This window comes from Leptosomus discolor, chromosome 3 (genome assembly GCF_034619465.1).
Source record: "Leptosomus discolor isolate bLepDis1 chromosome 3, bLepDis1.hap2, whole genome shotgun sequence".
In the NCBI taxonomy this organism is placed as follows: domain Eukaryota; kingdom Metazoa; phylum Chordata; class Aves; order Leptosomiformes; family Leptosomidae; genus Leptosomus; species Leptosomus discolor.
The window spans coordinates 29258753-29271880 of NC_141393.1; the positions used below are offsets into that span (position 1 = coordinate 29258753).

Genomic DNA, 13128 nt, shown 5'->3' on the forward strand with positions numbered 1-13128 from the left:
TGTTTGCTTTGCGGGGAGGAGGAGGAGACGGCGGCGGCAGTGGTGGGGGGGGAGTGGAAGTTGGTGTCCGGCCCGGCGTGTGTGGGTCAGAGGCGGGGGAAGGGGGGGTGACCCGGGGGCAGGGGATCCGGAGGAGACAAAGCGCGGCGGCGGCGGCTGGGGTATCCCCGAGCCGAGCACGTTGCGCGGCTCGGGCGGGGGGCGCCGCCTCCGCCCGCTGCTCGGCGTCACGGCCCCATTGTGAGGTAGAGGGAGGCGGAGGCGGGAGGAAGAAACCGCCGCTCGCTCCGCGCGCAGTACCACGGCAGGCAACGGCGTGTCGGTACACAAAAGGACGCCGTGTCGCCGCCGGCGCTTTCTCCCGCTCCTTCTCCGGCTCCCCCGGGGGGAGGGACACGCCGGGCCCGCTCCCTCCTCCCCGGGCCGGGGGGGCCGCTGCCCGCACTCACTCCTTTCCTCCGTATTTTGGTTGTTTGGTTGGTTTTTTCTTTCCTTCCCCCTCGAAGCGGGTCCTGGAGCAGGAAGAGAGCGCGGAGCGGGGCGATGCCGCTGCTGCACGGAAAGCCCTTCGTGAGGGAGAAGTGCCCCGCTGACCTTCGGCCGGACGAGCGCGTTTTCTACTGCAGGGTCACTAACGAGATCTTCAGGAACTACGAGTAAGAGACAACCCTTGTGTCTGTACCCGCTACCGGCCGTGTGTCCATCTTGCCCCCCCCCCCCCCCCCCCGCTCCGGGGCGGCGGGCGGGGAGCGGTTTAACCCCCGAACGGCTGACACCTGGGCGGGCGGGGAGGGGATTCCCCGGCAGCGCCGCGGGGAGCCCTGCCGGGGGGGGTGGGGTGGGGGGGGCGCGGCTGGCGCCGAGCCCCTGCCCTCCCGAAGGGGGTGGGGGGAGAGGGCGGATCTCTCGCCCGGGGCAGGGGGAATCCCTGCCTCTGCTCGGCGGGGGTAACCCGCGGCCCCCTCCCCTCGCGGGGACGGAGGGGAGCCGGCTCCTTCCCTCACCGCCTCCGCCCCGCATCGCTCTTTCCGCGGTGTCGCTCTCGCCCCTGTCCCCCTGCCCCCGCCGGGGAAGTGAAAGTTGAGCGTGTGGGAGGCGGCGGGCGGTAACGAGTGTCTGCCGGGCCCGGGCTCTTCCCCTCCCCTCCGCCGGCAGCCGCGTGTCGGCGGCGGACGGTGCTAGGCCGCCCCGCGGAAGGGGCCGATCCGGGCCCGGGTTCAGCTGGGGCAGCGGGGCCGGCCGCCCTATTGTTGGGGGGGGGCTCCGCATGCGGAGTCGGCTGGGCTCGGTCGGGCTTGGTTCCCCGGCCGGCTCCCGCCGCGGTTAACCCCTTGTGCCGGCCCTCCGCCGGGCCGGGGTGCCGGGGCCGCCGCGCCGCCCAGGGCCGCGCTCGCCCCGCCTCCGCCGAGAGCCGCCGGTTGACCCGGTTGGAAATGGCTGGCGGGCCCTGCCGCCCGGCCGGTGCGGGGGAGGGCAGCCCGGCCGCGGAGGTCCCTGCACCTGTCCGGCGAGGCGAGGGTCCCGCAGCCGGAGCGCTCCCTTCCCGGCCGGTCGGCACCGGCAGAGGTTAAACCCGGCCTGAAAGCGAGCGGGCACACCTGTCCCCTTAGGATCTGTCTTTCTTGTTAGATTTTTCTCCCTCTTTCTGTCCCTTCCTTTTTTTTAAATTTTTTTTTCCCCTTCTCCGTGTAAAAAGACCAGTGGAAACTGTGAAACTGCCGTTAACCGTCGAAAACGGATTGCACGGGTAGCCCCGAACTTGCTGGCGCTTACTTTATCGCTTGTAAGAACAATGGACAGAAAGTATTTAGCGAGACGTTTTTCAAAAGCTGATAGATGTGTATGTGTGTTCACCCCCGTCTGATCCAGCACTATCCCCGCCTACAAGAAGGCCCCTGCATCCAAACTCTCTCTATTTTTTTTTAAAGACGTGCAGACTAATGAGATTAAATCTGAAATACTTTTCATTTGCAGCATACGAAATTAGAGCACACCTAAATCTTTTTCGTGTTTAGACTTGTTTTTCTTACTCAAATACACTTCACCTAATAAAATTTTAAAGAAGTTGGATTAGGTAACTTTAGAGGGTAATGCCTTACTGTTTCCTGAACGGTATACTTGAGGGGGGAGGGGGGGGTGTTGAATGTTTTGTTGGAAGTTTTGTAAGGAGTGTTTTCATTTTAGGGCGTATAAGAACCTAAGGATCCAGAGCTGACAGCCTCCTGTTTCTGTAGGAATTAAGTCCCCCTCCCCCAGCTTCCAATAGTTCAAAAGCTGCTCTTCTGGTTACAATTATTATTATCACATAATTAGATGACTCTCATGTATTTGTTGACACTGCACTGAAATACACTTAAGGTATGTGTAGTTTTGCTAAAATTTTAGCATGAAAAGTATCCTTTTAAAACATCTTTCTGCTTTCAAAGGGTTTGGTGAATATTTTAAGTACTCTGTCAGGCTTATTTGCACTGCAGGGATGTTGTCACTAAGAAAAAGTGTTAATGACCAAATTCCATATTTAACCAAAGTTCATGAATTAAGGGATAAATTTAGACTTGTGTTCACACAGGCAATCCCTAGAAATGTCAGTGGGTGGTTAGCTCAGAGGTCAGGGCTTAGAATATGGTATTTGGGACAACTCTGCAAAGGAGTCTGCTATGCTTGTTTCTTGTCTATATGGAGTGGGTTGGTTTGTTTGTTTGTTTTCTCTTCTGGCTTTTTTGTTAGGTTGGGTAAAATTGGTGCTTTGGATTGAAAAGTTTAGTATTTTGTACTTAGCAAGGTGTCCTGGCACAGATGAGTAAGTTTAGATTAACGTTAGTTGTTTGTGGCATAATCTACTGGAGAACGTAAGGTCATCTTTCAGTAAGTTTTAAAGGTGCTGATCCTTGTCTCTGCAAAGTGATGCTTCAAATAGCTAAGGTCTTCTGAAAACACTTCCCATTTCTTTGCCTAAGCAAGGGCAATTAGCTTAATAGGAATAGGGAGGGCTCACTTGTAAAAAATTGTATCGGCTGTTTCCTGAAAGAAAACCGCTGTCTAAATCTGGCTTCTCTGAATGTACTTTTGCAATGGCAAGTTGAATTTTTTGAGGGCAGAATTTAAAAATTCTAGAGTCTGACTAGATCAAACAGGCTGTATAGATACATATGGTAACCTGAATTCACCCCCTTCCTCAATGATATGAATGCTTTTAATTACTACAAATGGTTTAAGACTTCAGTTGCTTTCTTGTTTGTTTTTTGTTGTTGGTTTGTTGTTGTGTTTTTTTACACAAACTTAGTGTTGAAAAGCTTCTTTCATGCCCGTGGCAGCTTTAGTAGAGATGAATACAAATCATATGTTAGTGTTATTTGTCTCAATATAAGAAAACATCATGCGATTGCGAGGAGGATTTGGCAAGACCAGTATTTTGTAAAGTGACTTTCCTGTTAAGAATGCATTTCCTTTTTAATCTGAAATACCATCACGTAATTTTGTAACCCTTTAAAAGGGGGTGCAGTGTGGTGGCAGTGTTCGATTGTGTTTATCAGGAGTAGCAGGAACCGGGGGAACTGTTGTTCTTCATGCTTGGTTGTACTCCCAGTTAGAGGGACAGACCAACGAAAGGGTCTCTGGAGCCATAGTAGTAGCTGGAAAAGCAAGTGCGGGGGTGTGTGAGATGCACCAGGAAAGCATTAAAGGAGTGGGATGTTACCACTAGTCTTTGACACCTTGTCTGTGAAAGTTAATAGCTGATCTAGATGTGGGGTGAAAGCTGCTATTAAAAGTATGGGAAGTCTTGCTCGTGAAGACAGCTTGAAAAATAAAACGATGAGTAGTATAGATACAGTGGTAGGAATGTTCCTCATTCTAAAACCTGGGGGGGGGGGGGGGGGGGGAGGAAGAGCAGTTTTGCATTTTCAAAACTTACTGAAACTTCTTTATAGGTTGGCCTGTGGAATTCTTGGTTACAGTGAAAAAGAGATCTGTTCAAGAGGCTTTTCAGTGTCCTTAGTTAAATTAGGTGGATTTTTCTCTTTTGTTGAAGAGAAACTCATAACTTGAAATATATTCCTTAATGCATAATTAACCTGTAGATATTAAGGAATAAATGTCTCTCACTGTTTGTTTGTTTTCTTTTGTGCATTGTTTTGTAATATCTATTATTGACCACTTCTGGAGACAAGGCAGAGTACAAGAACGCTTTTGCGATCCAGAGTGGCAGAGCTGGTCTTCTGTGATTACCCTCCTACCGTAGACTAAATAGATTATATATTAGAGGCTCATAGGGGCTTCAGTAGTAAAAATAACAATTATTACAAATTAGCCATTCCGTAGATTTTTTTTTTCCCCTGCTTTTTCATCTCTCTTAAATTTCACTTAGCATGACTTTCTCATATTTTATATTCTCTGATATATAACTCTTCTGTTTTAAAAAAGAAACACTTCCCCCTAACTTTTTTTAATGTATGCTAAGAAAATGAATGGAAGTAAATAGTTTGAAACAAACATGTTCTTGAAACACACTAAAAACCCAGCAGATCTTGAACTCAATGGGAACACTTAGTTCAAGCAAAAGGCATCTGTCATTTCTACACTGGATTTCTGTATCCATTGCAAGTGCAGTCAGCACAGAGATGGCAAATAATTTATTTCTAGCTTCTGTTAATGAACTGCCTCCTAGCAAGCACCTACAGAGTAGCACTATTATACTACTTTTCAATGATTTGCTGATAATTTTACCTTGCCTTGCATGGAAAACTAGCTAATGTAAATGAAAAAGGCATCCAGCTGAGAAGTCAGCATTAATCACTACTACAAAGACAACTCGGTGTTTGGTCTCTGCTCCTCGAGTGGACATCTTCACCATGTGCGGTGGTCCCGTTTGACTTCTTGCAGGCAGATGGGGCCATGCAAGTGAGCTTTGTGGATGTGTTTTGTGTGAGCTTCCTTCTCTGTGTTGTCAAGAGTTACAGAGATCTTAAACTAGTGAGGAAGCCCCAAAGACTGTCATACCCTAAAGATGTAGATAAGGCTTCAGATGTGACATAGCAGCAAATGCCCTTGCTGTTGTGAATTTAAGTTGAACATAGAATATGAGCGAGTGTGTTACTGCTCTAAAGAAAGAGAAAGGGTGTCACTGCTGCTGCTGCCACCATTCTCTTGGTTTGCTGCCTGTTGTGTCTGCTCTTTGTCAGTCTTTTTGTGATAACTGATGTGCACCAGAGAGACAGGGACAGAAAGAGTACTACAAATAACATCTACTGCTATACAGTTGGGATTTTGTTTTCTCTCACTCAAACCAAGTTCAAGTGAGATCATTAAAACATTGCAATAAAGCTGTGTTAACAGACTTAAGCCACAGATGGTTTTGATGTGCTATAGGTAATGACTGGCTAAAGACAAATAATGCTTTCAAAATCAAATTAATTTTTTTCACACAGTTTTTTTTCCTCCCTGTAAGTTCATGGGGGGGAAAATCCACACAAAACAAAAGAGGAAATGAGGGAGAATGAAACTAGATACACAAACTACTCTTCTATGCAAATGGAAAAATGTTTTCCTCAAATTTGTTTCAGTTAAAGTCGTCTTAGAATTTTGCATTTGTAATAATCGTGGATTAAAAATTTTAGAGAGGGGTTTGTTACTGGTTTTTGGTTTTGTTGTCTGTGTCGTCCGTCCGTCCGTCCGTCCGTCCGTGTCGTGTGTCATGTCGTGTCGTGTCCCGTTCCAACCCCCCCTGTAAGTTCAATGCTGTTGCTTTAAATAGCACGACTGCCTGGTGTCCCCTCACAAAGAATAACAACAGCTCTTAAAGGCACACTGTCAGCGTCAACCTCAGTCTCCCTCTCTGCTCTCTCTTCCCCCAGCCCTCCCCCTTTTTACTTTCATAATTTTTGAAGATTATGTTCTAGTAAATTTTTTAATAACTCTTAGGGTGTTTTTTTCCTTTCCTGGCTAAAGATAATTATCAAGAGCCTCTTTGGCGAGTGAGACGCAAATATGTATGTAGAGACACACAGCTGCATGAAGATTGAGTAAATGTTTCTTTATTCATTGAAGTCAGTAAGACTACTAAATATTATTCTGACTATAATACAGAAGTATTGAGATGTAGGGGAGGAAGAGATCTGAAAAGATCATGTTTTATGGATCCAATCATCTTAACAAAAAAAAAATGAAGTTTTGTAACCTTTTCTTTAAAACATTTAAGTAACTATACCTTAAAGATACTGATTTGCCGTCGGTGACAGCAAAAAAAAAAAGAAAAAGACTATTTTATCCTATGCACAAAGAATGACTGACAGCCATCCGTTCTTCATATATTGAATAATTTCTCTCATTCCCTCTCCTTTGTTCTCCTCTTCTTGTTTAGGGTAAGCAAACCCAAATTATTCCTTGTTACTTATGAGTGTTAGACCCATGTACTGTCAAATATATTAAGTAGATGCAGGTGATCTAAAAATCTAAAATTTTGTAGCTATTAAATATTCAGATAATATATCTCTTCTGCTTCTCACAGCTGATGATCTTCCTAAAGCATCTTTCCCTCACTCAGAGGAATCCTGTGCTCATACAGAAAGGATTATCTGAGCCAGGACCCTCCATTGTCCTCAATCTGGAATTTCCATTTTCATTTACAAAATGTTATGGTTTGTCTGCTCATTTGAAGTGAACATCGTTGTCTGCATCAGTCTGACTGACACACTGACTGATGCACATTTGCCAGCTTGAGTTTGCAGGGACCCTTCAAGAAAAAGCTTTGAGTGTGAACTGTCCATTTCTCTCACCCCATTACTAGAAATGATTTGAATTGTTCTGTTCTTTTAAAAATGGTAACACTGCGCAGCATAGTGGTTTGTTTCTTTTTTTAAAGGAATGAAACTTCACTATGGGTAGCTTGTGTAGCATGCAGTGTTCTCACAGTACTGTGTATCTGCCTTGAAATAGGATGTTGAACTGATACAAGGCAAAACAAAACTGTTTGTCATGTTTTGTGTTGCATATTTGTCAATACTAGTCCATTAAATTTTTTTAAGGCAGGCAAATAAAAAACTGTCTGAACCGAGGCTTATTGAAAGATTGCTCTGCTGCCTGATCACTGATCCATAATACGGTTTAACATGGTTTTGTGAATAGCTACATCATATACTTCGTCCAGAAAGTGTTTTAACAAACTGCTGTTTTTCTGATATCTGTCAAAAATTGATGGGTATTGACTAATGAAAGCTCTTCTTTCTTGATTCCAATGTAATAACTATTAAGCAAGCAAGCAATAACAACAATTTAATTTTAACATTAATTTGAAATACAGGGAAGGAGGAGAATCAATATTTGCTACTGGAACAAGGGAGGAGAAGAATCCATAGGAAAAAATAGTTTAATGGTTTTTCGAAGAGCAATGCAAACAGTGAAGGAATAAAAACTATTTTGAGAACTACTTGACATTAATTTTTTTACCTCTTACACCTTTTGTGAGCTTGGGCTCTCAGAATCTGAAACTTACTTAAGTTTCAATGTGTTTGTGTGATCTTAAGGTCATTTTATGTTTGTACAGTTTTAGAACCTCCTCTTGCAAATATTTCTGGAAATGTGGGGGATGTGAGGAGGATATGACACCTATTAAACTCAGTGTGCTTATTCTTATGCATAAGGTTTCTTCCATGTGAATATTTGTTCGCAGCACTTCTAGGTCTTGACGCTGTTAGTGTAGTCTGTAGTGAAACTTTGGTTTTACAATAGCACTTTACCATGCCATGGCTAAAAAGTGGTAAATAATCCTTGATTATCTACAATCTGTAGAAGAGTACAGCTGCCTTTGCATTTCAGGCTTGTAGAAGAAATTTGCTGCTGTATTAATAGTGAGCAAATTCAAAATGTTAGTCAGCACTCAACTGTTTTCTCTCTCCCACACCCTCTGTCTTTCCAGTGATTTTTTTGAACGCACCATTCTGTGCAACAGCCTTGTGTGGAGCTGTGCTGTCACAGGTAAACCCGGACTCACATACCAGGAAGCACTGGAATCGGAGAAGAAAGCCAGACAAAATCTTCAGAGTTTTCCAGAGGCACTCATCATTCCAGTTCTCTACTTGGCCACCCTTACCCATCGCTCCCGACTTCATGAGATGTGCGATGAAATCTTTGCTTATGTCAAGGATCGGTATTTTGTTGGTGAAACAGTGGAAGTAGTTAGAAATAATGGTGCAAGGTAAGTGTATTTAAAAATAAATATGTATTTCTTTTTGTTTAGTGGGGGTGATTTTTGTGTGTGTGCTTTTTTTTTAAACGAAGAATTGGCATAATAAACTCCATCAAACTCGCCCAATGTGAGGTGTGATGCTCAAGCTAGCGATAGTGTTACTGCTTCTCTCTACTTTAATTAAGAGTAGGATTGTATTGCTAGGCTTGGTATGGCTTTCTTTAGCTTAGAAGCAGCTGTGGAGGCAGGACAGCTCTCTAGGATCTTGACACTGCTGGTTTTTGGTCCCCATGGTGCATTTGCAAAGGAATGTCAGTCCCCTGATGTGAGAAAGGTGGGTTGTTTGTAGAGTGAGATTTAATGAGAAACTAGGGAAAGCTATGAATTAAAAATCATATGAAAGTTTTGATTAAATCATCCAGAATGTAATTAATCACATGGTGTTTTGTGTACTCAGAATGGCAGAACTGTTCAAAGCTTAAAGAATTGATGAAAGTTGGATTTCTGTGTTTTAGGTGGTGGCAAAAATTGTGACTGCATTCTCAGAGAAGTTGGGAATTAAAGAGTTTGTAGTAGGTGATTATCTGGGATTTAATGCGATTGTTTTTTTTCTCCCACTCAGAGTTAATGTTATGTGTACTCTTATACTGATGCATATATTGCAAACATTTTTATTGTTAATCTTAGACTGATTAAAAACTTGGAAGAATTTTGAGCTTCAGATGCTTTCTTTCTCATATCATTGGCATATATGCTCTGTAGTATAAATAAGTTGTTCTACAATAGGTGGCTAGCTTGAGTCTTTCTTTAAAGCAGTTCTGGGAGAGGACTATAAGTAGTCCATGTTTTGTGTAAATGAGTTTGCAGTTGCACGTAACTGACGTTTAAAATGGGAAAGACTTAAACATGCTCAACTTGGAAATACCTGCAGAATGTGTGCTGAAGCCTTTGTGGGTTCAGCTGTTGTGGTTGGTTGTTTTTTGGGTTTTTTTTTGTTTGTTTGGTTGGTTGTTTTTTTATTGTTGTTGTTGTTCTGTGTTTGTGGGGTTGTTTTGTTTCGCCTTTTTCAGTAGAAAGGTGCCAGCTTACGCTGCTGAGTAGATGGGGCACAACCTCCCGGTTTCTGTGGGTAGCCCGAGGTCTCGGCGTGTGATTTCGTGTATATTGGGGGATAGGAGTGGGCTGGATCAAAATGGTGAATGGAGAACACAGTTATTCTGTATGAGGGTTTTTTAGTGATTGATCCAGATTGTATTGAAGGCAAATTTAGTACGACACCAGGAAGAAAAATCTGTTGATGTGCTGCAGGAGATAAGTTGTAAGGAAACTTGTGTGGGTATGTACATAAGGTCAGTGCTTAATAGAAAAGCTTTCTGTCTCTTCCCTGCTCTATTCCTTCCAACCAGTGAAGTCCCAGTCTGCAAAGCCAGACAAGAAAAATTCAGTAGAGTTGCTGCTTTCTGTACAGAAAACCTGTATCCAAAGTTTGTTTCTATCTTTCTCGTCTTTATACTTGTCTAATGACTAGACCTAGGTTACCACTAGTATTACAGTTATTTTGCTTAGAGAATAAGTGAGGGTTTTTTTGTGTTGTGGGGGTTTTTTGTTTTTTTTTTTTTTTTTTGTTTGTTTTTTTTTTTTTTCAGGAATAAAATTCAGGAAACCTGAATATTATGAACTGTCAGTGTAGTTCAGCTGTTGGTTTTCATTTGCTTAAATGCCTTTGTTTTCCATCTTTCATGATATTGTCAGTTTCCAAACTAATAGCAAGAAGAATGCTTTAGAAGAACAAACTTCTTCCCCAAGAACAACCCTTCTGTCTTTCTCTTACTTTTCTAAACTCTCTGCCGCAATATTTGTGCGTGTGCATCTTAGCTTTTCAGAGATGAATGAAAAGTAGGCTTATGTGCAATAAATACAAGTCTGTCTTGTTTCTTCATCTTTTGAAATCCAGAATCCTTCTCACTTTTCTTTTTAGACCATCATAGATCAGTTTTTAAGTTTGCCCTAACAAAATGGTTTCTACTTACCATGTAAGCTAAACCGTTAGGATAAAGTTGTGATAGGATTCTATCTCATTAAGATAGCGGTATCGTTTTGGTTTTTTTTTTTTTACCAGCCTTTAGTTCAGTTGTCTTGGTTATTCCAAATTGTGTTGGGATAGGTATCTTAACAATTTTGTGTTTATGTTCCACTTTCACGGATCAATATATTAATATTTTTGGGGTGGGTGGGATACCTTACAAAATACTGAGATTCAGTTAAAATCTTTTTCCATCGAAAATTAACCTGCTAGAGATTGTAAGTTTTAAAACTACATAAGTGTAAATTTGTGTCTGGCAAAATGAAGCACGAAAAATTCACCTTAGCTGATTGTATGCCACTGATATCCTAGTCAAATGTATAGCAGAGAGCTAGTTCAGACCTTTAATACTAAATTCAGGAAACATTGCCAATAATATGGTAATGCAGAGAGATTTTTATGCTTAGAGATACATAATTAAAGAATACAAAGTGGGAGGAGGTGAGGCATAGTGATTCTTCTGCCCAATTAACAGTTGACTTTGACCTATATTTTGAAGTACTACATTGGGGATTAAGTATACCAACTCATGTAACTTGTAAATAACACAGCTGTTCAACAGAGCGATTTGCGTGTGTTTGTCTTGTGCAGCTACATTTTTGTGATCTTTTCTAGCAAAAATGGTCACAGTCCATCTATAGTGTAATAGTATCCTAGGAGACCAATGCAGTTTGGCAGATCGTGAAAACCCGGTTGTGTCATGGTGTTGTGAACTCTTCCACTGCATTTATGTATGAAGTTTTTTGCACGTGTGATGTCAGCAGGATTGTTTGTTGTTTGAGCTCTGCGCATCATTTAATGCGAAGCCTACAGCATGTGTAAACAGGGGTTGCTCAAGCAATTTAAGTATTGGTATTTTATGGCTCCTAATTTTGCACATGTAATATTCTTGTAGGATAGATTGCTTTGATTCAGCTTTCTAGATTTTGAACAAAGTAAACGGGAGGGAAACCAAACACGAGAAAGGTTAGCACTTTGGCTTGATGTAAGTGGTTTTTATCTTGAGCATATGAAGTGGTCTGTGTAGTCTATAGACTATATACAGTCGCTAGTACTGTAAGCAATGGACAAGTGATCTAGACAGAGTAAGAGGACAAGTGCTTTGTGCAGAGACGAGGCAGAAGATGATTTTTTTTTTTTTTTTTTTTTTTTTTTTTTGAGACTGGTGGCTCTTGTATCCAACCTGCATGTTCTGGTTGTCGCAGAATCTGATGCCCCATTGCTGTTTCTGATCTTATGTCCCTGTCAGGCTCTTCTGGTTTCTAGCCTTTTGTTGTGCTGCTCAGTTTTGAATTTGACTGCTTCCGCCTTGCTGCTGAAGTCTGGTAGGAGGAACTCTTGAGAGTTTGGGAGATACTCTGTCTTCCTGTTGTTTCGGTATGTCTGGTGTCTTAACAGCCCATATCAACCAGAAAATTGCGGAGAAAGCCCCCCAGTCCTATGACTTCTGGCTTGTTCAGGCAGTCCCTGAAAATGATATGTGCGATTTGGTGATAGTGGAAGCAACAAGGAGATAATTCTGCTTGCTCTTTAACTCTTTCAGATAATGTATTGATTAAAAATGGCTGGCTTTTTTGGTTTGTACGTGTCCAGCTTTTCTGGCCAAACGGTCTCACTTCTCCAAAGTGACAGCTGTGCTATGCTTTAAAACCGCTATCCCAATTAAAGCACCATGGGAGTTCTGTAACAACATTTTCCTAGTACTGCCTTCATAAACAACAAAATTGTTATTTGAAGCATCAATCTGAAACATCATATAATATAGACAGAAAACTTAATCTCAAATTAAGTTTGTCTGAGTTGCCAAGAAACTGAAAACAACTGACACTGTAAGTACTGTTACTTAGAATGTCAAATTGCTGTTTATGGGAAGTGATTTGTTGAAAAAGGCAAGGAAATTGAGATTTTGTTGGGGGGTATTGGGGAAATGAGAGCAATATTTCATGTTAACCATGGTCAGTTAAGATGTAAAATAAGCAGCTAATGTTTTAACTCACACTTTATTGAAGCAGGGTAAAAATGTTGACCACCTCACTGGAATTGCTTCCTGTATTAGCTCTTCAGAACTGAAAGGTTAAGACCCATACGATACTAGTTGGCTTCTGTTTTTCCACAAGGAATGGCATAGTAACCTGTCCATTTGTTGCTGTCTTAGTACCGTGTTTTATTATTGGTATTTAAAACTTGTGAAGTTGATTTTTCAATATCTTGGCATCTGAAGTCAGTTACCTGAAAGTTGGAACTATGTAGTGTGGAAGGCCTACCTGAAATAACCTCAGTGAATGCCTTAGACCAACCAAATAAAACCTATAACTGTGCAACTCATGCAGCTGTAAGACCTGTTCCTTTCTCCTTGAGGTCAGGAGTGTGCTGCTTTTTTTTTTTTTAAATTATTTGTCAGAGGAAAAACTAGATTTAAAGCACATGTAAACAGACAGTTGTGCTTTATCATCAGTGTTCTGAGACTGGGCGCTATCACAAGAAATAATGGCTGTCTTTATTAGACTATACAAGTGGGCAGTGCAATAATTAGTTAATTAATCTGTAAGCTTGCAGTCTGACTTGAGCAGTGAAGAGATCTGAGGTTTTAGGTTGAACAACTCTACTAGCACTTCAGCTCCCCCTCCCCCGCACTTAAAAATAGCCTATGTGATGATGCCTTCCCTTCCTCATGGAGGGTGGGGGACAACCAGTTGTTGTACGTTTAGTACAGAACTTGATTAAGAAGTCAACCACCTGCAGGCTAAAATAGATTCCTTAAAGGTGGTGTATAAGAAGGAAACAATCATACAGACCGTAGCAGATATGAAAAAATAATGTCTTTTTCGTTGGATTTGACCACTAGATGACACCACTGCAAAGC

The 13128-nt window shown here is 42.4% G+C and overlaps 1 protein-coding gene across 3 annotated transcripts in view; it reads left to right on the top strand.

Moving 5' to 3' along the window:
* The first annotated feature begins 543 nt into the window (after window positions 1–543).
* Window positions 544–13128, top strand: part of BAZ1A (bromodomain adjacent to zinc finger domain 1A) — a 62310-nt gene continuing 49725 nt past the window's right edge. For all 3 annotated transcript variants that reach the window (XM_086463575.1, XM_086463576.1, XM_086463577.1), the window contains exons 1-2: window positions 544–656; window positions 7913–8191. In XM_086463575.1, the coding sequence (XP_086319701.1) occupies window positions 544–656; window positions 7913–8191 (392 nt within the window). The remainder of the gene's footprint in view (window positions 657–7912; window positions 8192–13128) is intronic.